Genomic DNA, 25,753 nt, shown 5'->3' on the forward strand with positions numbered 1-25,753 from the left:
AAAACATACAAGCATAGCACTGTGGCACAAACATAAGCGGCTGACTAGCAACACTTGTACTGTCACGGCCACACTCACCTCAATGTAGTGGAAGATGTCCTTGAACATCTTCTCCTCTGTTATCCTGAAGTGTGGATCATTGTCGTTGGGGTGGGAGCAGATGTGGATGATGCCGTTCATGTCCAAGTACAGATTGTCAAACTCTGGGATCTGAGGTGGTGGTGGTGGTTAGCATCAATAAACTGAATGCAGAGATGTAGCAGATATTGATTAAAAATATTTCTACAAGTGTCTAAAACAAAAAATCAGTAGGACTCCTCCAATAATTAAAAGCAACAAAAACAACCCAAAAACTTCACATATGCCAAAGTTAAAAAAAAAAAATAAATAAATAAATAAATAAATAATAAATAAATAAAAAAAACAACATTACACCTTGATAATGCCTCAAATAAGCATCACTAGACCTGCTCCACTAATGAAACAAGTAAAAGGCTCCAACACCAACACAGAGCAGCAGGAGAGGTATCCAGGCCTCCTACACAACACAACAAAAATCCAACACGTCTATGCACCAACCTACCTTACCTACCTGCCTGCCTGCCTGCCTGCATGCCTGCCTGCCTGCTTCTGTACTGCCACCTTCCCATCACCTTAATGCATCTGACAGGGAGCTTTCAAGACATTCATCCCTTTCTTTTGGCTAACTCTCCCAGACCTGCTTGGGACTGGCATCTAAGTGGACAGCCAGATCTCTCCTCTTACATAATATTAAAAAAAGGGGGCAGGGCAGATTTCAAAACATTATCTCATACTTTTGGCTAACTCTCTCAGACCTGCTCAGGGACTGGCATCTAAGTGGGCCTTTTTGTTTAATTATCTTTATTGTCCCTAACCAATTTCCCCACTTACATGAAAAAAAGTAAACAGATAGAATAAATAAATAAATAATAGTGATAAAAGAAAGGAGAGGCAAGCAGACGTCCTCCACTCAAGACACAACGTATCACACATAGTGAAAATAATTACGATGTGTCTGCTTCATATCTTTTTCTAGTTCTTTTTTTATATTGCCAACAGGGACACCAGGAAATTATTAAACCCTTAAATACCATGACGCATTTCCTTATTCATTGTGGTTACTATTTGGTGATTTTATACAGCTTCAGAAACTTATGTCGGGGATTAAAATAGTGAAGACTGGCCATTAATCTTCTGACCTCCATAGACCCTTCCTAATGTCAATAAAATGGTTTAATCATACACAAATCTCAAGATAAAAATGAGTCCCAGTATTGAAGCAGTTGATGTTGCAGTGGCACCCCACGATACCAGGACTACATACGAAAATTATGAGAGATACAAAATAATTAAGGTGGAGAGTGAAAAGAGAAGCGTTATCAATTGTGTCCAGCCCCGGCACACACCTGGTACTCCTTCACCACCTCGCTCAGGCACGGGTAGCGCTCGCTGATCCATCGGTAAAACTTTGGCACTCCCATCCTGTCGGTGCTGCAGGGACACTTGTCAGCACCTCACGGGGACGCTGGTGGTGGTGGTGGTGGTTGAGGCAGTCTGGCTTGTGAGCACTCTGCCTGTTGTCTCTTCACCTCTCCTTCTCTTTCTCTCTCCTAAGGATTGTGCTGTCAGATGCTAACTTGTTCTCATTGCAACCTGATGAGTAAGAACACTTTAAATGATCTTAGATGCACTAAAACCAAAAATTAATGTCATTTTGCTGTATAGAAAACATATTTTAAAAGGTTTTTTGAAGAATTATGTCTTGGAGTTGTTGGCTTACCAGGTGATTAAAGCAGTATTGAAACCACAAACACAGGCATCTACTTATAAAAGAACACAACCAAGAAAGTTGCAATAATTGTAATTAAAATACTTAATAATAATAATGATGTTGGTGATTGTGATGATGATGATGATGATAATAATAATAATATCAATAATAGTGATAATGACAATAATGACAATAACAATAATAATAGCAACAATAATAATAATAATAATAATAATAATAATAATAATAATAATAATAATAATAATAATAATAATAATAATAATAATAATAGAAATAATAAGTGATAATAACAATAATGAAGTAGCACTGTGTGTTGTGCAGGCACAGCACTACATGGTTACTGGTGGCGTTATCTTGCAGCTTTTGATAATCTAAGCCTGATAACACGGTGTAACAAAATTTTGACTTTTTTTTTGTCTTTGGTCAATTAATATTATTTTCTATTTCCTTTCATCTAAAAAACAAAAAATATAATGCTTATTCTCTTTAAACTTTGATTTTTATAAACTGGCCAGCGATGTTTTGAAACTAGCCTTTTATAACAGGCTAATTTCAATTATCCCCACCAATCCAGACAGATTCTACACTAATTTGGTGAAAAAAATTAAAGAACTTTCTAGATGACTCCAGAACCTTCAAAACTATTCTTTCCAAACGTTTCATGAACTTCTAGAACATTCTTGCAACGTATATGGCAGTATAAATGCAGGGAACGTATGCTCAACAGGTCAGTTCACTTCTAGCCATTAATGTGTAAACAAGTCGATCGTCATCAGTCATTATATCTGCATTCATCAAGCATGGCATCCACAGGTTGTAAGCATCCCGCAGACGCATTTTGCTACGTCTGTGGTGACTTTATCAAAACTCTCTGGAAAGATCACTGAAAATGCGCGAGGCCTACAATACATATTTCGGCATGCCTGTCGGGGATCAAGACAAACCTTGGGCACCTCATTTCACCTGCGAACTCTGCAAAAGAACTCTGAAAAAAAAAAATTATATATATATATATATATATATATATATATATATATATATATATATATATATATATATATATATATATATATATATATATATATATATATATATATACAGTATATACTTTTTTTTTTAACCTATCCTATTACAGTGAGTTGAATGTATCTGTATCTTTATACTTATGTTTTCATTCTGCTTTTTACAGGTTGGTACAGAGGGAAAACAGAGCTATGAGATTTGCAATCCCCGAATTTGGAGGAACCAACTGATCACTCAAGCAATTGCTTTTTCTGTATGGTAGACCCTTCCAAACATCAAGCAGGCAAAAATGCACCTGCTATCATATACCCTGCCCTTCTGTCATCCATTGCGCCAGTGCCACACTGCTCTGAGCTCCCGTACCCACTCCTCCTAAGAGAGAGCAGCAGTGTTTACAAAAGGAAAGTAGTTCAGAAGAACATGAAGACACTGATCCAGAGTTCAGAGACGCAACTGATGAGAGAAATCCATACTACCCCAGCCAAGAAGACATCAATGACCTGATCAGAGATCTTGGCCTCACGAAGTCAAATGGCGAGCTTTTAACGTCGAGACTCAAGCAGTGGAATTTGCTAGATGAGAGTGTGCACATATCAGGTCAGAGAAAGCGTCACCAGCATTTTTCAAGCTTTTTCACTCGTCAAGATGAGCTTTGCTTTTGCCACAATGTGACCGGTCTGTTTGAGGCAATTGGAATTACCCTTAACCCCAAAGAGTGGCGGCTCTTTATCGACAGCTCGTGCAGAAGCCTCAAAGCAGTGCTGCTTCATAACGGGAATATGTACCCATCTCTCCCCCTCGCCCACTCTGTCCAGCTCAAAGAGGAATACAAGAGTGTCAAGATGTTGTTAGATGCCTTGAAATATGTAGAGTACCGTTGGGAGGTTTTAGGAGACTTCAAAATGGTGGCTTTCCTGATGGGTTTCCAAAGCGGCTTTACCAAGTATCCTTGTTATCTTTGCCTTTGGGACAGCAGAGATACCATGGCACACTACCTCAAGCGGGACTGGCCACAGCGAACCGAGTTTAGTGTGGAGAAGAACGTCAAATGGGACCCATTGTTGGATCCCAGAAAAGTACTGTTTCCTCCACTCCACTTAAAACTGGGCCTTATCAAACAATTCATCAGAGCTCAAGATAAAGAGTCCCCAGCTTTCAAGTACCTCCAAGATTTCTTCCCCAAGTTGTCTGCAGCGAAAGTTGAAGCCGGTGTCTTTATTGGTCCACAAATAAAAAGGTCATGGAGTGCAAGGAGTTTCCCAAAAACTCTCAAGGACAGAGAGAGCAGCATGGGACAGCTTTGTCGCAGTAGTTCTTGGCTTCTTGGGGAATCATAAGGCCGAAAACTATGTGGAGCTTGTTGAGAACTTGGTGACAAACTACGGCAAGATGGGTTGCAGGATGTCCCTTAAAGTCCATATCCTTGACGCCCATCTTCATAAATTTAAGGAAAACATGAGAGCGTACTCCAAGGAGCAGGGCGAGCGCTTCCACCAGGATATATTGGACTTTGAACGCCGCTACCAAGGGTCTTATAATGAAAACATGATGGCAGACTACATTTGGGGGCTGATTCATGAAAGTAATCTACAGTATAAGCGTAAATCTAGAAGAACTACTCATTTCTAATGTGTATATTGTCTCACTGGTGTAATTCTAGAATAAATAAATGTTATTATTGCATTATATGTCGTTTTGTATCTACTTTGTTCAAGTCAAATTTCAAATTTGCCACTTTGTCCCTATGAGAATGGGTAAATTTAAAAAATGTCATTATCCTGGATACAAAATCAAAATTAGAAATGAATATAAGTATTTCTTCATGTTTTCTAGACATAAACAAATAAGAAATAACAGTTTCAACTCAAAGACAAATGCTTTGTTACACGGTGATATATAATCAACCTGGAGGCCACGGCAAGAATTCAGGAGTGGCCATGGTGGGTTGGTGAGTTGTTCAGATTAATTTAGGAAATCTGAATGACAAAAATATGCATCTCTCTGTGCTGGCAGAAGAAAATTTCTTTCTTTCAATTAATCATTTTGGTAAAAATAACAAAAATAATGTTACATAATATTATTATGAATGTATGTGTATGTATGAATGTATGTATGTGAAATTGTAACTATTTGTACAATGTGGGTGTGAAAGACAAGGCAGAGAAAACAGACACATCTGAGATGGGAAAGAGACTCTGAGCGGTGGGTGTGTGGGTGAGCCACCGGGAGACACGCAGGGGAGAGGTGAGTGCATGGTCTCAGTGTGGCTTGGGATGCCGTCACAAAAACATGTGGGTATATTTGATCCTGCACCATATTCTGTGTTGCTTATTTAACAATTCCACCTTTCCTTCCCAAATTCAAGTTTGACTGTGTCTGCTATGTAGTCTTTTGTAGTCTAGTGATGTAAGTTCAGCATATCACTGACCTATCAAACACAAGAAATAATGACTGTCAACTTTGTAATAAAGCAAATGTGTCCATTACCATTATTATCATTATTATTATTATTATCAAGTTTTTCAACCTTTTTTGTTGGGGTGGAATTTGTGAGATGAATGAAGGGGAGCCACATGATTGTTAACCATTCATGAAGAGTGGAAGAGACAATAAAGTTGAGGACCAGTGATCTAAATGTGTGTTATGTTGTCCATGTCATATCCATCACACAGGCTGACTTGGTGAGGTCAAGGACAGGCAAACCTTACCACCACTTTTTCTGTCTCTAGGAATATCTCAGAACTAAGTTAACTTCTGCTACCTGATCACAATGCTGTCTTTTTTTTCCCCTGCCCTGGCCTATAGTGCCTGTAGGTAACTTGAAGAGTATTGGAAGTGCTGTTCAGCTTCCACCCATTAGTGCCACAGGCAATTTCATTTATAGTGGTACCCATATTAGGGCCCATCTTTGGTGTAACCACCTAGAACCTCGGTACCATGGTGACATGAAGCTAACTTCAAACCACTCAACAAATGGCAAAGTTTCAAAGTGGTACATGGTGGGATTCGAACCTACGTGTGGACGTCTGCCCGATCCCACGCTCACCACCTTATCCACTACGTCACTGCTTCTCTGTTGTAATTCCTTCACATTTAAAATGTAAAAAATTATTTTTTATGCCACCCCCTAAGGAAGAGTATTGGCCAAGGATAACAAAATTACAGTCAACCCTCGGCTATCGTGACTTCAGCTATCGCGTTTTATTGCTATCGCGCACCCATGAAAAGCTGCTAAAATTTCATTATCGCGACCTCAGATGCCTGCTATCGCGTGCCCAGCCATGACGTCATGGGATATCTGAGCGCTCATTGGCCAAAACAGCCTTCTCGTCAAGATCAATTCGGCTATCGCGTTTTCGGCTATGGCGTGGCTATTTCGGCCCCAATTGGGCGCGATAGCCGAGGGTTAAGTGTATAAGAAAAAAAATATAATTAGAAAGAAGACCCACTGAGGTGTTTGAAGACAATGATGCACTGTAAAATATTCCTGTGGGAGATACAAGAGAGGCACAGTGGTGATACACCGAGGCAAAGAGCACACAGCCTGGCAACACACCATCCCTCATCCCCCCACCCCCTACAACACTGGTGATGGAGAGCCGGCAGCAGCGACCACCACAAGTGAGGTGAAATCTTACATGGAGTCTTGGGGTTTGTTTGTGTTGATGTTTATTTATTTATTTTTCTTTTTTTCATGTTTGGGAGGCCTCCACTCACAGGATGAACAGAGTTTATCTCAGCATTCATAACACTGTTATAAACTCATCCTTTCTTTGTTTTTGTTTCTACCAATATCTCTAACCAAACTGCCTGAACCAGTCAGTCTCTGAGATAAGGAATGGTAGACAACATGGCCATCTCTGTGCTGTCACTCATTCCAGTCCAATGAACTTGTGTCTTAAAAGTAAATGGTTCACTTTTCTCACTTCCTTGCCCTCTGACCTCCAGCCACAGTCAGTGTGGTCACCTGCATTGCTTGCACCAGATAAGTTTAACACTCTCAACTTCGCTAGTTCTCTCACTCTCAGTGTGAACACGGCCTACAATAAAGGATAATACTATAACATCATCAGCACTTTCCACATTAGATCAAATTACACTTGGGTTAATCAGATTTTGATTCCTTCAGTTCATTAATTCACTGTTAATCTCTTTACAATGCACACAATGGTCTGGGAAAGCACCACACTCCTCAGTGAAGCATACCTGGCAGTGGTGTGTGGTGCTATGACAGGCTGTGCCACACTGACACACCCGTTGGTTCAGGAGACACTAGTGACAAGCACTGCCTTGTGGGACCTGACAAGAATGGCTGTGGCTTGCGAGTTACTGCCGCCTCTATAACACACATTGTCCAGTCCCACAAGGAATAAGTGAGGTAACAAACATGCGGCATTTTTTTACTCTTTCACCGTGATCCAACATGGCTTTTCTTACCCTTCTCATCACGTACAGCTTCTTATTCTGAGTCATTTGAACCCATACATACCCGTCGCTAATTGTTTATAACACTGACAACAATTTCTAAAGATTTACCATTTTTGGAAGGAGACAAGATGACGCGCTGCGACACCCACACATGGGATGGATTGACGGGCACTGAGGAACACCATTAGGTGTGTTCATTTGTGTGTGCATATTGTCACATTATTTGTAAAGACGTCAAATCAATCACGGTGATTGGCTCTTTTGTTTGAACAAGCAGCCACTGGCCAATAACAATGATGCAGAATAAATCTAGCCAATGAGAGCAGTTTGTGGAGAGAAGTGACTGAATCTGAACAAGTCTAAGGAAGATGTTTGAATGGACAGGATATCGCCTCCATTATTTCCATTGTATCGCCAGATTTTATGGAGAAAAATAAGGTAACACCTTCATATTAATTTCTTAGCATTGCTAGTCCGGTCAGGCTCGTTTGCTTTAGTTAGATCAGTTTAATTGTGTTATATAAAGTTAATTTGTTCTGAGGAAGACACATCAGCAGTGTGTCACCTCAACCACCTAGGTTAGGTTTGTTTCGGTGAAATAGATGTGAAGTGTGGTGAATGGCTCAGGATAACAGATATTGCAGTTTGAACCAACACACCACACGTCACTGTACACATTCTCAGTCTAGATCACACCTCTACCAGCATTTCTAACCCCATTTTACCCTATCGGAAAATGGGGTTAGGTTAGGCTAGGTCTACATTAAAACCCCGCTTTCCCAGGAGGTCCCCAAGCTTGTTAGACATCAGGAAAAAAAATAAGACAGGGAATATTGGTTCAAACTGCAAATTTACCCAGTCCAAATACTGAGCCAGGGCTGAAGACTGAGTGAAGAGAACCAATGCACGGAAGAAAACACTGCTCTACGAATCGCAGGAGTATAAAAAACAAAAAAATCTCAAATATGAATCCCGTCTTAGAGTGTGACAACTGGTGGTTCCCCGCTGAGTGACCCACCAATGCACACTCCTATCAGTCAGTCAGCCAGTCAGTCACCACGACATGGGCCAGCTGGGGGCAGGGGAGGGATGGGCGAGAGGTGGTGCAACAGTCTGGCAGGTTGTGTTGGTGGTGGTCGTCTTATTCAATCACCCTGTTTATCACTCCCCGCTCTGGTTATTTCCCTCCTAGCCATTGTTCTCCCCACCACACACCTCTCCAGTACGTGCCGCCGCTGTCCCGCTCACCATGCAGGCTTCCAAACACGTCAGAATTCAGCCAGGCCGCCAGGAACTACATAAACACTCGTCAGACTTGCAATGTTTACTTCTCGGCTCCCTGATTAACCAAGCCGATGGTTCCTTTTTTATATACCCCCATCTAGTGTAAATATTATATCTATCTTACTTGTCAGTTAGTTTGTATTTATGTTTATGTTATTTATATTTTTCATCTAGTTAATTTCATGTTTTCATTTACGACATTTGGTTTCATTTCTCTATCTACTTATCTTGACCTACCTATCTATCTATACCTATACCTACATTTACTTGATCTCATTTATATGTGTCTTGTTTATATTCATTCCAATTCAATATATTTTAGGTAGAGATTTTCTATTACTCATTCTTAGCTTTAATTTCTTCACAGGCTTGCAAACATCCCGATATTCAAATGTATGGTAGACATTTCAAGTAAGCTGAGGCAAGATTAAAAAAGAAAAAAAGTGGAGGGGGGGGGTGGGACTGAGGTGGAGGCAGGATAAGGGACAGACACCACGGCAGGATACCACTGAGGAACGATAAGGAGGCTGAGGAAGGAAAATGATGCAGGATAAGGAGCTGAAAATGATTGTATAACTCAGATCCAAAATCAGATACAAGAATGAGGAAAGGAAAACAAGTAATGAATAAAAAGCATTAATAAAAACAGACACCGAGACAGGCAGGCAGACAGACAGACATACAGACAGACGGTCTCTACTCTCTACGTAGGTAAAGTCTAGACGAATCTCTCTCTCTCTCTCTCTCTCTCTCTCTGGCATGAGTGTGAAGAAAATGTTAAGTTCTTATTGATTTATAATGTTTTTACACTTCAATGGAGATAGCTTTTGCCCAAGAAAATTTGCAAAATCAATATAGTAAAAACATTAGGATATTAAACCTTCTTAAACAAAAATGTAGAATAGAGGCGACCGTTCCCTAATAAAGATTACCTATCAGCAATCTCGATCAACTTTGCTGTTATTCCTTATTCATATTCTTATTCTAATCATAGACTAAATCTATTCTATAGAATCGCAACATTACCTAATACAGAAGATCATTATTGATACACATCTTAAGATAAAAGGCCATTACATAATTGTACCAGGGAGTTATTTCCAACAATTGAACACAGTCGTTTTTATATCATAAAAATAGTGAGTATATGAATCTATGACTATTTATTGCATAATATATATATCCCAAGTATTCTTTAGTGTAAATATGTCAATAAGCGGAAGCTTGTGTCTCCTCATAGATATTGCTGTGGAATATATTTGAAGTGAATGTAATAAATATTGCCATACTAAGCATAGAGTGTTTTAGGGTTAATATAATGGTTTTGTGTGTTTATTAAGGCAATTTGTATGGTCCTTGAGCCTTATCCTTCCGGCGGTTGCCAGATTCTCCGGAGCGAAGAGAACATTTTTATGGGTATAGATTCCGCCGCGCCCGCCGAGGCCAATACCACAGCAGGCGGCGGCGGACAAAGGCGCATCGACTGCACACCATCCAACCCAACAAGCCCGCCCACTAGTCTGCCCCCGCCCGCCGAGAACCTGCTTTTTGTGGATTTGCCGACCCTGTGTGCGCCATCTATTAAAGTTCATAGGTAAACAAATCAGGCAAGTTCTCTGTCTATACGCTGACTTGTGTGTGAAGGAAAGAGTGGAGTGCGGGGAAATGTTCGGAGGACGTGACGGCGGGGTGCCTGTGAGTGTAGCGGGCGGCGCGACGCGCACTCCGCGGTGCTGGTGAGTGAGTGAGGCGAGTGTGGCCACAGTGGCCAGTGGTGCCGCCGGGGCCACTCGCTCTGACTCGGGATTCTCATAAAAATTCAATATGGCATCCAATACGAGTGAAGCAAACACTCAGGCAATGGATAAGTCAGTGAGCGGCGGCAACGTGATTACCATCACCACTAGCGAGACCCTTCGCCTGGACGGGGAGCGGGGGGCGCTGCACCTGGCGGCCGGGGGGGGACAGGCTGCCCCCAAGAAGAAAAACTCCTCCTTCCAGATCACGAGTATTACCTCTCGCCTCAGCAATGACGGCGGCGAGGACAGTGCTGACGACACGGAGGACATCTCTGACATCATGGACAGCTCCAAGGTGACGGACCTGGACCAGGAGACGCCCAGCTTCGAGGACTACTCCAAGAGTGAGGAGGTATTCTTTGGGCCCGCCCCTGTCATCCCCACCAGCTCCCAGTACGGTATCACGGCGCTGGTGCAGCAGACTGGCTCGGGGGGCGTGATGACGGCCATGCTGCCTCAGGGGGTGACTGTCAATGTGACAGAGGGAGGCATTGCCCTGGCCAAGGCTGACGGGGAATCTGACGACGTCAACCACTGGCAGAACAGGTTCAAGATTGTCAAGATAGACTCCAACGAGCCATTCAAGAGGGGCCGCTGGATCTGCCTGGACTTCATGGACTCTCCAGCAGTGACGGCTGCAGGCAGCGTCAAGAAGGACGACGGCTCCACGGTGGTGGTGACCGGTACGGTGCTGAAGGACGGGGAGGCCGGCGACACCACGCAGCCCCAAACTGTGGTGCAGCTCACCGTGCCTCAGCAGCAGCAGCAGCAACAGCAACAACAGGACCAGCAGAAGCAACAGCAACAGCAACCACAGCAGCAGCAGCAGCAGCAACAGGTTCCGCAGCCTCAGCAGCAGCAACAGCAGCCTGCACCGCCGCAGGGGCAGACCAGCCAGGCACAGCCGCACTCTGTGTCTGTGCCACAGCAGTACCAAGTGCCGCACTCCTCCCAGGCCTCCACCCCCATGGTGCCTGCCTCCCAAGGCACTGTGCCCCTCCAGCCCTCCACCCACCTGCCCGGGCCCCCCACCAACCAGGGCCAGGCCACCATGCCCTATCCCCCTCACTCCCAGCCTGCTGCTCTACAGGGCCAGCTGCAGCCCCAGATCTCCCAGGGCTACACTGCTGCCACCCAGGCCCCACAGGCCACCAGCCAGATCCACCCCTCCCCCTCACCCCACACCCCTCCTCAGGCCCAGCCTCCTATGCAGCAGCCCCTGCAGCCCCCACCCCTGCAGCAGCCACCACCTCAGCTGCAGGCACCACAGGGGAGCCAGCCCAGCGTGCCCCAGCAGCCAGCAGTCAGCTCTAGCGGGGTGATGGTGCCGCCCACCTCCCTTACCCAGCCCCCACCCCACCAGACTCCAATGACCTCCCAGAGCATGCCCACGGCCCAGCAGCCCCAGCAGGGCCTGCCTGGCCAGAGCGTGCCCCAATCTGGCGTACTGGCCCAGACCCTGCAGCCAGGGGTGATGGCCCCCCTGACCAGCCAGACCCTGCCCCAGCCCGGCGTGGCCCACCAGCCCACCCCAGTCATGACCCAGCCCCAGGCCGGCCTGTCCCAGAAGGCTGCAGCAGGCCAGCCACAGCTCAATCAGCCACTGCCCTCTAAGACCCTAGCTGCTGGGTCGCAGCAGCTGCCTCCGGTGGCAGCCTCCCAGCAGCAGGCAGTGGGGGCTAGCATGGTGCCGGCCACAGTGGCCATGGGTGCCACGCAACAGCTGCCTGCGGCCTCCTCCGCCTCCACCATCAAGTCGTCCGGGCTGGTGCCCACTCCTGCCACCACTCCCGCCCAGCCCCAGACCCACCACTCCCTGGCCACGGCAGCACCCTCAGCCGCTGACCAGGCCCAGCCCTCCCTCTCCCAGCCTCAGAAGCCCCCCACCAACCTGGAGGGCATCCCCCTTGCCCAGCCCGTGGACGAAGCCACCAACGCCACGCCCCCTGCCCAGCAGGACGAATCAGAGAGGTGAGTACCCCAACCACCTCCTCCTCCTCCTCCTCCTCCTCCTCCTCCTCCTCCTCCTCCTCCTCCTCCTCCTCCTCCTCCTCCTCCTCCTCCTCCTCCTCCTCCTCCTCCTCCTCCTCCTCCTCCTCCTCCTCCTCCTCCTCACTGCCTCGCCTCTTCCCTTTCTCACCCTTCTTTCCTCCTCCCTGCCCTCCACATTCCTTTCCTGTGTTGTGTTTATTTCTCAACATACTACATGTGTTGTTATGTATTTGCAGCATTTTTCTTCTTATATTTCTATTTACTCTTGTTTTTTACTCACTTATTTATTTATATTCCTTTGTCATTCTTTTTTACTATGATATATGTGTATGTTGCATTTGTGTTTGAAGCATACAGAGCTGTAGTGTGTGTGTGTGTGTGTGTGTCTGTGTCTGTGGGAGTCTGTCTGTGTATGAGTCACTGTTGACCTCCTTCCCATTAATGGCAACACCCTTCCTCTATACTCCTTCCTCTCACCTCCTGCAACAGCTGCCAATTTGGTCTGCTGGATCGGAGCTCTACTACTCACACACCTCACTTAAGGAATGAGACAAAGAATACCACAAAAAACATTGCCTTCATTTTATACATCAGGAAATATAAACACTTTGGCACTTTCTCCAATATCCTCAGAAATAGAAGGGAAGAAGAAAACCACAAATTAACTGAATGAAGGAGGAGAATAGGGGAAATAGAAGGGAAAATGATAGAACTACCAAAATAGAACCAGGAAGAGATGAAATAGAAAGAGAAATCAATAAAACTGCACAATTTATAGAACTAGGAAAAGATAAAAGGGGCAAAGTAGAAGGAAAATATAATTAAACTACAAATTTACTGAACCAGGAAGGAAAAAGAGGAAAATTAGAAGGAAAAATAATAAAAAATACAAAATTAATAAAACTAGGAAGAGATAAGATAAAATGAGAAAATAATGAAACTACAAATTAACTGAACCAGGAAGGAAGGAAGAAAGAGGAAGAATAAAAGGGAAAATAATAAAACTAGAAAATTAATAGAACTAAGAAGAGATATATGGAAAATAAAGAAAAATATTAAAAAAAGGAAAAATATATTAAAACCACAAGGAAGGAAAAAGAGGAAAAATATAAAAAAATTTGATATAATATGGAAGTGAAAAAAAAGAATATGATTAACTACCAAATACACCAAAGAAGAAAAAAGGGAAATAAAAAAAAGAGGAAAAAAAGGAAATAGAAAAGAAAATGATAAAACTAAAAGCAGATCAAGAAAAAAAAAGATGGAAAAATAGAAAAGAGAAATAATGAAACCAATTTGATAAAGGAAAGGATAATGGAAAATAGAAAAGAAAAATTACAAAACTAAATAAATAAAATAAAAAGAAAGTGGGAAGAAAATAGAGAGATGGAAAAATAGAAAAGAGAAAATAATGAAACTAGATTAATGAAGAAAAAGAAAAATGAGAAGGAATTGAAAAATAAAAATAAAAATAAGTAAATAAACTCCCCCCCAAAAAAAAAGAAAAATGAGAAGAAAATAGAAAAAAGAAACACAAAAAAACTAAATAAACCAAAAAAAGGGAATTAGAAAAAAATAGATAATAAAAAAAAACAATAAACAAAACTATGTAAATCAAACCAAAGCAGAGAGAGAGAGAGATCACCACCAATACGTCAAAAATAACGGTTAGGTTAGATTGAGTTAGGTTAGGTTAAGTTAGGTTAGGTTAGGTCAGGTCAGGTTAGATTGGGTTGAGTTAGGTTAGGTTAGATTAGATTAGGTTGGGTTGGGTTAAGTTAGGTTAGGTTAGGTTAGGCATGGCTAGGATAGATACACTTAGCTAGGTTAGGTTAGGTTAGGTTAGGTTAGGTTAGGCATGGCTAGGATAGATACACTTAGCTAGGTTAGGTTAGGTTAGGTTGGGTTGGGTTAGGTTAGGTTAGGTTAGGTTAGGCTAGGCATGGCTAGGATAGATACACTTAGCTACACTATTTAAACCCGTGACTGTATTGCCTTGACATGTCCCTGGGAGTGTATTAATACTGCCACCCCTCCCCCATGACACTCCAAGCATGCCAGGAAGGAGGGGGAGGTGTGGGGTGATTGGGTGATGGGTGGGGGAGGGGTGAGTGCCAGATTGTGGTGGTGGTGGTGGTGGTGGTGCCAACTGCCAACACCACCTCAATCTGCCCTCTACGTGTGTGTGTGTGTGTGTGTGTGTGTGTGTGTGTGTGTGTGTGTGTGTGAGAGGAAGTAGTGATTTAGTGGTGGTTAGGGCAAGTGTGTGTGTGTGTGTGTGTGTGTGTGTGTGTGTGTGTGTGTGTGTGTGTGTGTGTGTGTACCATTAAGAGTCATCACCCTTAAAGCATTGGAGCATAAGAACATTGAGGTTTATGTATACACTCTTGTTAGACTGAAAGGTTTATAATGAATGAGAGAGAACTTTTCCTTTGCTTTGGGAGATAGGCAGGTGTGTGTGTGTGTGTGTGTGTGTGTGCATGTGTCAGTGGGTATGTGGGTGGGGTGCTTGTTGCTTGTAATCTGTGCGTGGGACTGTGAGCTGTCCTTCCACTAAGATCGTGTTGTGGAGGGAGGGCATCACTGGTGGGTGGTGGGTGGTGCACTTACTCATACTGCTACTGCTACTACTACTGTTTCTGCTATTGCTACTGCTACTGCTTTTACTACTACTATTATTACTACTACTGCTATTACTACTGCTACTATCACCACCAACACTGCTACTGGTACTATTACTTTTACCATTGATGTGGAGTTATTGGCATGGCAAGGCACTCTAACAGTCATCATTAGCTGCTGCTGTTACAATAAATCATCAATATTCCTGCTACTCTTACAAACAGCTTGGTGCAGAACTTTGTTGTTTGTCTCTGTGTACTGTTGCTAAGAACTACACTGTTGTGATCTCAAACAACTGTAATTTCTGCTACTACCACCACCACCACCACCACTACCACTAATAGTTATGTACATACAAATATCAGGAATAAGCAAAACAAGTATTAGCTCTCACAAAAAGAATGGAAAAAAAAGCTATATAAACCGAATAAGAAAAAAAAAATTCCCACAAAACTCCATGGATTGAATTAAAAATAAAAATAAAAACTCTCCATTCCTGCTACAAATGACTATATATAACAATTACAAACAATTATTACTGTAGTCACTGTTTTAAAGACTTCTTACATGTTATACTACTCTTTCAAACAACTGTTACCTACTACTGTCAGAAAGAATTACAATTACCATTATACTATGTCACTGCTATGAATAACTGGAACTATTACCACTACAACAAGCATCATCATTTCATAAATCACTGTTACTGTTACTGCCACAGGAAATGATCAAAACTAGGACTATTGCTATTACAACAGGCATTATAAATCACTTTTTACTGCTATTACTACAAAGAATTACCAAAACTACAATTGTATAGACACTCAGACAAGTTGGAGGAGGGTTCCCTGAAGAAGCCACAAGCGAAACTAGTCGGGAATAAACTCAACTCCTTAAACCTGTGTTTCTTTCCACCTCCTCCTCCAAAACTAGAATTGTTACCATTACAACAAACATTACAAATAACTTACTATTACTACCACAAATAATGATAGAAATTTGAACTATTATAATTACAAGCATTACAAATCATTTTTACTATTACTTCTATAAAAAAATTAGCAAAACTGGAATTATTACCATTACAACAGACATTACAAATAACTCTTACTAATACCACAAAGAATTACCAAAACTACAACTATTACCATTACAACAACCATTACAAATCTTTTTTTATTATTACTACCACGAAGAATGATAAAAACTGGAACTATTACCATTATAACAACCATTACAAATAACTCTTACTATTACCATTAGAAAGAGTCCCATCATTATATTCTCCTTCATAGCTTTCCCTCCCTTCATCCATTCCTTGTGACCTCCTCCCTGTACTGCTTCCTAAACCGTCGCTCCTTCCCTTCATCAAAACTCCCATTGCCACAGTTCACAACAATAGACAGTGCTTGGATATGTTACACGCATCTACAGGTAACAAGGGAATGAGAGGAATACGTTTTAGAATTTGCTGCTTGTGTAATGTTTGGAGAGAGAGAGAGAGAGGGGGGGGAGACTTGAGGAAAGGTGTACTTAAGAACTGTCGTGTTTCTGTGTTCTTGTTCTTGTTTTTTGTTGCTTTTAAATCTAGCTTCTTTCTTTCTTCTTCTTCTTTTTCTTCTTCTTCTTCTTCTTCTTCTTCTTCTTCTTCTTCTTCTTCTTCTTCTTCTTTTTCTTCTTCTTCTTCTTCTTCTTCTTCTTCTTCTTCTTCTTCTTCTTCTTCTTCTTCTTCTTCTTCTTCTTCTTCTTCTTCTTCTTTCCTCTTCTTGTTCTTCTTGTTCTTCTTCTTTTCTTCTTTTTTTCCTGTTTTTTCTTTCTTCCTTCTTTTTTCTTTCTTTCTTCTTCTTTTTCTTTTTTTTTTTTCCTTCCTCCTCCTCCTCCTCCTCCTCCTCCTCCTCCTCCTCCTCCTCCTCCTCCTCCTCCTCCTCCTCCTCCTCCTCCTTTTATCATGTAAGAGGGAATGACTGGCCAAGGACATCACCATAGTATAACAAAGAGGCCCACTCAGACACCAGTCCCCGGGCAGTGTCTTTGTGTCTGTGTGTTGAAAGGAATGCATTGAAGTGTATGTAAATTTGTACGTTTTGTTTAAATCCTGCTTTTGTCTTTATCATTATCTCGTTTATCATTTCTGCTCTTCTGTTTCCCTTGATTCACTTTCTTTCTTATTTTTCTCGTGTATTTCATTTTGTCCTGGTGATTAAATAGTATGTGAATCTTAGTATTGCTTGTTTTTTTGTGTTTCTTCTTTCTTTTCTTCTGTTTTGCTTTTTCTGTTTCTTTTCTGTTTTTCTTTATTCATTTCTTCCTTTCTTTATTTCTTTCTCATTGTGTGTTTCATTCTATCTTGATTAAACAGTATATAAATCTTAGTATGGCCTGTTTTCTTGTTTTCCTTCTCTCATTTATTCTTTCTGCTTTTTCTGTTTTCTGTTTCCTGTCTTCCTTTCGTCATTTGTTTCTCATTGTTCTTGTGTGTTTCATTGTGTCTTGGTGTGGCCTGTTTTCTTCTTTATCTTCTTTCATTCATTCTTTCATCTTTTCTTTTTTCTGTTTTCCTTTATTTATTTCATCCTTTCTTCATTTCTTCTTTATTGTTCTGTATTTCATTCTGTCTTAGTTATTTAACAGTACAGGCAATCCCTGCTTAACGAAGGGGTTACGTTCCTAAAAACATTTCGTTAAGCGAAACTTCGTTAAGCGAAGCGAACCGATTATAACAAGTTTAACCCCTGACTTGAACTTCCACTGAGAGTAAGCAAAGTGAGAGTGCATCATAGTACAGTGAAAGGTTTAATGAAAGTAAAAATTATGAAGTTTAACATATAGGCAGTTAAATTTGATTTAAGTCATTATAATGTACACTAATGTATGTATGTACGTAGCTTTATAATGTTGATGATCTTACGAAGGGAGGGAGAGTGAAACGAGAATGTCACTAACCGGCAACCCGTGGAATGTAAACAAAGGGCACATCATTGTACCGCATACAAAATTTATGTACCACATTGTCCACAAGGCTTTCCATTTTATCCATTGTAGAGTCACGAGTTCAGGTGGTTCTTTTAGCTTGCAAGGAAGATACCGTCTCACCAGCCTTCTTAATAGTCTGCTGACTTGAAAATAGAGACAGTAGATGGAGTCAAGATGGTGGCCAGCAATGCTATAGTTTTCTCGCCTCTCTCGTGTCTGTGAATAATATCCAGCTTCACTTCGAGAGTAAGAGACTTCCTGGTCTTCTTAGCAATGCTAGGCCACATTGCAAGGAGTTTTGGTGGTAAGTTGAGCGAGTAAAGACGAGCTGCTGCTGACGCTGTTATGTGGTGCGTGTTGTCCACGAGAGGCTTGATCTTGATCTTGATCTTGATTCTACAGATGTCTCAGAATTTCTCCTGAGGCAGGCCTTAGTATTAGTTTTCCTTCATATTTATAAAACATCACATGTGTCTCTCTCTCTCTCTCTCTCTCTCTCTCTCTCTCTCTCTCTCTCTCTCTCTCTCTCTCTCTCTCTCTCTCTCTCTCTCTCTCTCTGTTCAGTTTCAGTTTCACTTGTAAGCTGTGCATCAAACTGAATATATATATATATATATATATATATATATATATATATATATATATATATATATATATATATATATATATATATATATATATATATATATAGTGTGTGTGTGTGTGTGTGTGTGTGTGTGTGTGTGTGTGTGTGTGTGTCATGGTGAGGTGAGGCAGTGTTGGTGTGGTGGCATCAGACAATCTTAAAGCACTGTGTGGCTATAAACACCACCACCAGCATCACCACCTCTCACTAGGGCCATCACCTGCACACTCACCTCTGTGGCTATGCTGGTGGTGATGAAGGTGATGGTGGTGGTGATGGTGATGCGTTCATGGCACATCATCGCCAACATGTTAAAGGAACCTGCCATCGTCCTCACCATCGTTACTGTCACCATAACTTTGCTTGGTGGTTCAACGGCTCATCAGTCTGTCACTTTTGTCTTGCCTGTCTCCTCACCCAGTCCTCCTCCATATAGTCTCCCCCCTGTCTTGTTAACACTCCCACACTGATCTCCTTGTCTTCTCCTCACACACTCCCCCTGTCTTGTTAACACTCCCACACTGATCTCCTTGTCATCTCCTCCTCACACACTCCCCCTGTCTTGTTAACACTCCCACACTGATCTCCTTGTCATCTCCTCCTCACACACTCCCCCTGTCTTGTTAACACTCCCACACTGATCTCCTTGTCATCTCCTCCTCACACACTTCATAGGCCTTCTAAATACTCCCCACTGACTTGTTCTCTTCCATATAATCTCCAGAGGACTTTTTTCACTCCTCCACACTAGTCTCCTTTCCCTTTTCTCTTCCACACACTCTCCACTAACTTCTCCTCCTCCACACACACTCCCCAGGCCTTCTAAACACTCCCCACTGACTTATCCTCCATATAGTCTCCACAGGCCTTCATTACTCTCCCCACACTGGTCTCCTTGTCTTGTCCTTGTCTCACACACTCCCCAGGCCTTTCTTACTCTCCCCACTGACTTGTCCTCCTCCACATAGTCTCCACAATCTTCCCTTAGTCTCCCCCCACTGGTCTCCTTGTCTTCACCTCCTACACACAGTCTCCCCAGGACTTCTTAGTCTCCCACACTGGTCTCCTTGTCCTGTCCTCCTACACACAGTCTCCCCAGGTCTTCTTAATCTCCTCCCACTGGTCTCCTTGTCCTGTCCTCCTACACACAGTCTCCCCAGGCTTTTCTTAGTCTTCCACACTGGTCTCCTTGTCCTGTCCTCCTCCACACAGTCTCCCCAGGCTATCTTACTCTCCTCCCACACTGGTCTCTTTGTCCTCCCCTCCTACTCACGCACTCCCCAGCCTCTCCGTTCTCCCACACTAGTCTCCTTGTCTTGTCCTCTATACACCTTCAGATCTTCAATTCTCTCTCATGTCTCCTTGTCACCTCTCCACACCTTCTCCCACTGGTCTCCCTTTGTCCTCCACACAGTGTCCAGGTCTGTAGTCCCTCCACAGGCTTCTCCACTCAGTACTGTTGCATTATTTAGGTTCACAGGGGGGTCAGTTGGTGTGGAGGTGTGTTAACCCCTTTAGTAGCATGATGTGTTTCCATATTCACTCTTACTGTTTGGTGATTTGATGCAGCTTCACAAACTCATGTGTGAGATTAGAATCGTGAAGACTGTGAGGAGGTGGGCTGGGTTGAGTTAGTTAGGTTAGTTTGGGTTGGGTTAGGTTAGGTTGGATTGGGTTGAGTTAGGTTGGGTTAGGTTGGGTTAGGTTAGGTTAGGTTATTTTGGGTTGGGTTGGGTTTGTTGATGCAGTGTAACCCAATATGTGCTAGTATGACTTTTCTTATCTTAGGTTAGGTTAGGTTAGGGCAAAAGTTAGGTTAGATTGGGTTGAGTATGTTGGTGCAGTTTAACCTAAGATGTGTTAATATGGCTCTTCTTACCTTAGGTGTTACTGGTACTACTAGTTTATGTGTTAGGTTAGGCTTGTGTAGGCTGGGTTAGGTTAGGTGTGGGTGGGCTGGATTAGGTTAGGTTGGGTTGGGTTGGGTTGGGTTAGGTTAGGTTAGGTCTGGTCTGATGAGGTTAGGTTATGTTAGGTTAGGTCTGGTCTCATGAGGTTAGGTTAGGTTAGGTTAGGTTAGGTCTAATGAGGTTAGGTGAGATTACTTGATGCAGCCTGAACTAATGTGGTGTACTGTTGCTTTTCTTCATCTCAGATTTTATTTTATGTATTTATTTATTTATTTTATTTATTTATTTTTTTTTTCTGTTAGGTTAGGTTGGGTTGATTGGGTTAGATTAGGTTAGGTTAGGTTAGGTTTAGACTTGGTTTGGTAAGGTTACATCTAAGCTAACATGGTGTGATCCTAAATGTTGGTGAGTAGCTTTGCAGTTACATTAGGTTAATGCAGTATAGGCCTGATCTAATGTGTTGTAATTTGACTTCCTTCATCCTAAAATATTGGTCTAGTTTTGCAGTTAAAACAAGTATATACACTATATTTGTTAAAACGTCTTATTTATGTGTCTTTAAGGTGTTTTATGAAAAAAAAAAAAAATGATTAATTTAGGTTGTCTGAATCTGACATGATGTATTCCCTGAACTGTGGCTAATTCTTTACTACTCTTTAAGGAACCACCATTTCAATGTGGAGCTTCTTTTTTTAATATTTTGTTGCCCTTGACTGGTTTCCCTCTTGCATTAAAAGAAAAAAAAAAAGAATCCTAAAATGTTGGCAGAGTTTCAAGTATTGATGTTAGGTAAGGTTTGGTTACATTGCTTGCTTCTAACATTGTGTATTCTGGCTTTCCTCATCCCAAGTGTTGCTGGAGTGTGTAGTTCAGGTGTTAGGTCACGTTACCTGGTGCAATTCCACTTAACTTGGTGCAATCTGACTTCACTCCATCCAAGAATGTTCCAGGGGTTTGTAGGTCTCTCTCTCTCTCTCTCTCTCTCTCTCTCTCTCTCTCTCTCTCTCTCTCTCTCTCTCTCTCTCTCTCAATAATGGTAATAATAATAAGAGTAACAACAACTAGCTACATAATTGAACACACCTGACCTCCCCCCCTTCTCTCTCTCTCTCTCTCTCTCTCTCTCTCTCTCTCTCTCTCTCTCTCTCTCTCTCTCTCTCTCTCTCTCTCTCTCTCTCTCTCTGTGTTGCATCATCTTAGCATCGCCTTGTGTATTTGTGTCTCCTTGGAACTGTCACTCCCTCACCCCAACCACATACGTACTTATTTTTTTCTCTCTTTATTTAAGTATTGGTGTCTTTTGGGAAACCATTTTGTATACACATTATTCTCTCTTGCTTTACTGAGTTCATTTCTTCTGTTCATCTTCTACATTTTTATCTTCTGTTTCTGAGTTCATTATTGTTATCACTGTCTTATGTACCTAACTCGCTTTTTCTGTATACGCTTTGTTTTTTTTATTTATTTATTTATTTTTTCTTCTCTCTTCCTTGTTTCTGAGTTCATTATTATTATCATTGTTGTTGTATTTTAGGAAGGTTTTTTGTACCTTTTTTTTTTTTCTCTCTTCTATTACTGAGTTCATTATTGTCATTGCTGTCTACTTAATTTTTATCCATATTGTTTTTATCTTCTATTACGGAGTTCATTATTATTGTTGCTGTCTTATTTACCCGAGTCATTTTTTTTTTCTCCAGTGTCTGTGTTCATTATTATTATTATTATTATTATTATTATTATTATTATTATTATTGTCGTATTTAACTATTTTATTCTGTACATGTTTTTTCTCTTCTCTCTGTTTCATTATTATCATTGTTGTCTTAGTATGGAAACTGTTTTTTGTGCACCTTTTCTCTCCATTACTGTGTCATTAGTATTATTGCTGTGTCCTTGCTGTTTTATTTATTTATTTATTTATTTATTTATTTATTTATACTATGTGGGCTTTTCACGGGAATTTCTGGGCTAAAGGGGATACTGTATAGGGCACCTCCTATCTCAAAGCCCACCCGCTAGGAAACCGTTGCCCCGAGTGAGGAAGCCCAACCTACACTCGGACCGTGGACAGGATTCGAACCAGTGCACTTGGAGACCCTCGGACCCCAAAGCACGCATGGTTCCACTGCACCACGGCGGCCTCCTTTTATTCACATTGTTTTTATCTTATTTACTGACTTAACTTTGCCTGTTTTACTGAGTTCTGTTTGATTTATTGATTTATTGATTTTTTTCTTATATATTTTACATCTTTTGTATTTCTGAGTCCATTATTGCCGTCACTATCTTATTTAAATAACTTTTTTTTTTTTTTCCTATATTTCTGGGTTCATTATTGTTAGCACTGTCTTATTTAACTATTTTTTTGTATTTTTTTTTTTTTTAGTATATTATTACCATCTTAAAAAAACTCAATATCTGATCTCAACATTCCTTTCCTTTTTTTTTTTAGTATTTACATTTATTATCTTTGGTGTTTAAGAGAACTCAATATGTGATCTATATATTTTTCTCCTGTTTTTTTTTTTTTTTTTTTTTTTGTGAGTATATTTATTATGATTGGTGTCTAAGAGAACTCAATGTCTGATCTCCACATTTCTGCCTTCTGTTACTGACTTCACTATTGTTACTGCTTGATTCGGACTGACTATGTATTTATCAAGCCACACGTTCTCCCTCTTCCTCAGTTCATTTGTGTTATTTCCTGGTCTGTAGCTCATCTGTATTTCACCACCTTTCCTCCTCCTCCTCCTCCTCCTCCTCCTCCTCCTCCTCCTCCTCCTCCTCCTCCTCCTCCTCCTCCTCCTCCTTCAGTACCTCCTCTTCTTTGCCTTTTCTCCAGCTCTTCCTCCTCCTGTACTTCCTTTTCCTCCTCCTCCTCCTCCTCCTCCTCCTCCTCCTCCTCCTCCTCCTCCTCCTCCTCCTCCTCCTCCTCCCCTTGTTAATCTGAGAGTAGTATTTTGGCCACAAGAATGCCGGCCTGTGCTGTGGAACCTGTTGTGTCGTGTCTGTGTGTCTGTGTCGTGTCACCCGTCACCCGTCACCCACCGTCTATTTCATAAGCTGCCACTGTGGCCTTGAGTACTACACCCTCTTGGCAGCCCTCTCTCTCTCTCTCTCTCTCTCTCTCTCTCTCTCTCTCTCTCTCTCTCTCTCTCTCTCTCTCTCTCTCTCTCTCTCTCTCTCTCTCTCTCTGGTTCAGCTACTGGTGGTGGTGATGGTGGTGGTTGTTTTATTTTATTTGTTTATTTATTTATTTATTTATTTTTTTTTTTTGTGTGAATTTGTGTTGCTATTGTTGCTGTTATTTGTTTGTTTGTTTATTTATTTGTTTTGTTTTGTTTTGTTTTCATTTTGTGTGTTTTTGTTTTCTTTCTTTTCATTTTGTTTCGTTCTTCATTTATTTATACTACTACTACTACTACTACTACTACTACTACTACTACTACTACTACTACTACTACTACTACTACTACTACTACTACTTCTTCTTCTTCTTCTTCTTCTTCTTCTTCTTCTTCTTCTTCTTCTTCTTCTTCTTCTTCTTCTTCTTCTTCTTCTTCTTCACACACACACACACACCACACCACCACCACACACACACACACACACACACACACACACACACACACACACACACACACACACACACACACACACACACACACACACACACACATAAACCTAACCATAGTAGTAGTAGTAGTAGCAGTAGTAGTAGAAGGAGGAGGAGGAGTAGTTGGGGGAAGAGGAGGAGTTGGAGGAGGAGGAGTAGGAAGAAGAGAGTGAAAGAGAAGACGAGGAAGGTAGCAGTGGTGGTGGTGGTGGTGGTGGTGGTGGTTGGGCGACCTTGTACTAGATGAGGAGTGGGTTGGGGAGGGCCAGGGCAGGGGTGAGGGGCCAGGGTAGTGGTGAGAGGGCAGGGACAGGGGTGAGGGGGCAGGGGTAGTGGTGAAGGAGCAGGGGTGGAAGGGTACAAGTGTGGAGAGGCATTTAAATAGAAGTGTTGACAGAAGGACAGATACATAAACACAGACACTCCTATTATTATTATTATTATTATTATTGTTATTTTTATTATTATTATTATTATTATTATTATTATTATTATTATTATTGAAACAGACAGGTATACATTTTATTTTATGCAGGAGGAAAACTAGCCCAGGGCAACAAAATAAAGAAAAGTCCCATTTGAATGCTGGTTCCTTAAAAGAATAGTAAAGAATTAGCCAAAATTAAGGAACAAATGTCTTCAACCCTCCCTCTTTAAAGTCAAGTCGTAGGAAGACAGAAATACAGAAGCAGGGAGAGAGTTCCACAGTTTACACAGACAGAAATACAGAAGCAGGCAGAGAGTTCCACAGTTTACACAGACAGAAATACAGAAGCAGGCAGAGAGTTCCACAGTTTACACAGACAGAAATACAGAAGCAGGGAGAGAGTTCCACAGTTTACACAGACAGAAATACAGAAGCAGGGAGAGAGTTCCACAGTTTACACAGACAGAATTACAGAAGCAGGCAGGGAGTTCCACAGTTTACACAGACAGAAATACAGAAGCAGGGAGAGAGTTCCACAGTTTACACAGACAGAAATACAGAAGCAGGAGAGAGTTCCACAGTTTACACAGACAGAAATACAGAAGCAGGCAGGAGTTCCACAGTTTACACAGACAGAAATACAGAAGCAGGGAGAGAGTTCCACAGTTTACACAGACAGAAATACAGAAGCAGGCAGGGAGTTCCACAGTTTACACAGACAGAAATACAGAAGCAGGCAGAGAGTTCCACAGTTTACACAGACAGAAATACAGAAGCAGGCAGGAGTTCCACAGTTTACAAAGACAGAAATACAGAAGCAGGGAGAGAGTTCCACAGTTTGCACAGACAGAAATACAGAAGCAGGCAGGGAGTTCCACAGTTTACACAGACAGAAATACAGAAGCAGGGAGAGAGTTCCACAGTTTACACAGACAGAAATACAGAAGCAGGCAGAGAGTTCCACAGTTTACACAGACAGAAATACAGAAGCAGGCAGGGAGTTCCACAGTTTACAAAGACAAATACAGAAGCAGGCAGGGTGTTCTACAGTTTACACAGACAGAAATACAGAAGCAAGGAGAGAGTTCCACAGTTTACACAGACAGAAATACAGAAGCAGGCAGGGAGTTCCACAGTTTACACAGACAAATACAGAAGCAGGGAGAGAGTTCCACAGTTTACACAGACAAATACAGAAGCAGGAGAGAGTTCCACAGTTTACACAGACAGAAATACAGAAG

The 25,753-nt window shown here is 41.8% G+C and overlaps 2 protein-coding genes across 7 annotated transcripts in view; one reads left to right on the forward strand and one right to left on the reverse strand.

Annotated features, from left to right (window-relative positions):
- Positions 1-8,609, reverse strand: part of LOC123501379 (5'-3' exoribonuclease 1-like) — a 53,374-nt gene extending 44,765 nt beyond the window's left edge. For 4 of the 6 annotated variants that reach the window (XR_006673617.1, XM_045250191.1, XM_045250189.1 and 1 more), the window contains exons 1-3: positions 8,283-8,435; positions 1,428-1,674; positions 79-210 (exon numbers count right to left, since the gene is read on the reverse strand). Coding sequence is in view for 5 of the 6 variants with exons in the window: in XM_045250191.1 (XP_045106126.1) it covers positions 79-210; positions 1,428-1,502 (207 nt within the window). In the remaining variant the exon portion in view is untranslated. Of the gene's footprint in view, positions 1-78; positions 211-1,427; positions 1,675-8,282; positions 8,436-8,479 lie in introns of those variants that run through there. The other 2 variants (XM_045250186.1, XM_045250188.1) reach the window with 2 other exon arrangements.
- A 1,438-nt stretch (positions 8,610-10,047) lies between these two features.
- Positions 10,048-25,753, forward strand: part of LOC123501381 (TSC22 domain family protein 2-like) — a 130,693-nt gene continuing 114,987 nt past the window's right edge. The window contains exon 1 of the mRNA XM_045250194.1: positions 10,048-12,318. Coding sequence (XP_045106129.1) covers positions 10,373-12,318 — 1,946 coding nt within the window. The 5' untranslated portion in view covers positions 10,048-10,372. The remainder of the gene's footprint in view (positions 12,319-25,753) is intronic.

This window comes from Portunus trituberculatus, chromosome 9, assembly GCF_017591435.1.
Source record: "Portunus trituberculatus isolate SZX2019 chromosome 9, ASM1759143v1, whole genome shotgun sequence".
Lineage (NCBI taxonomy): Eukaryota > Metazoa > Arthropoda > Malacostraca > Decapoda > Portunidae > Portunus > Portunus trituberculatus.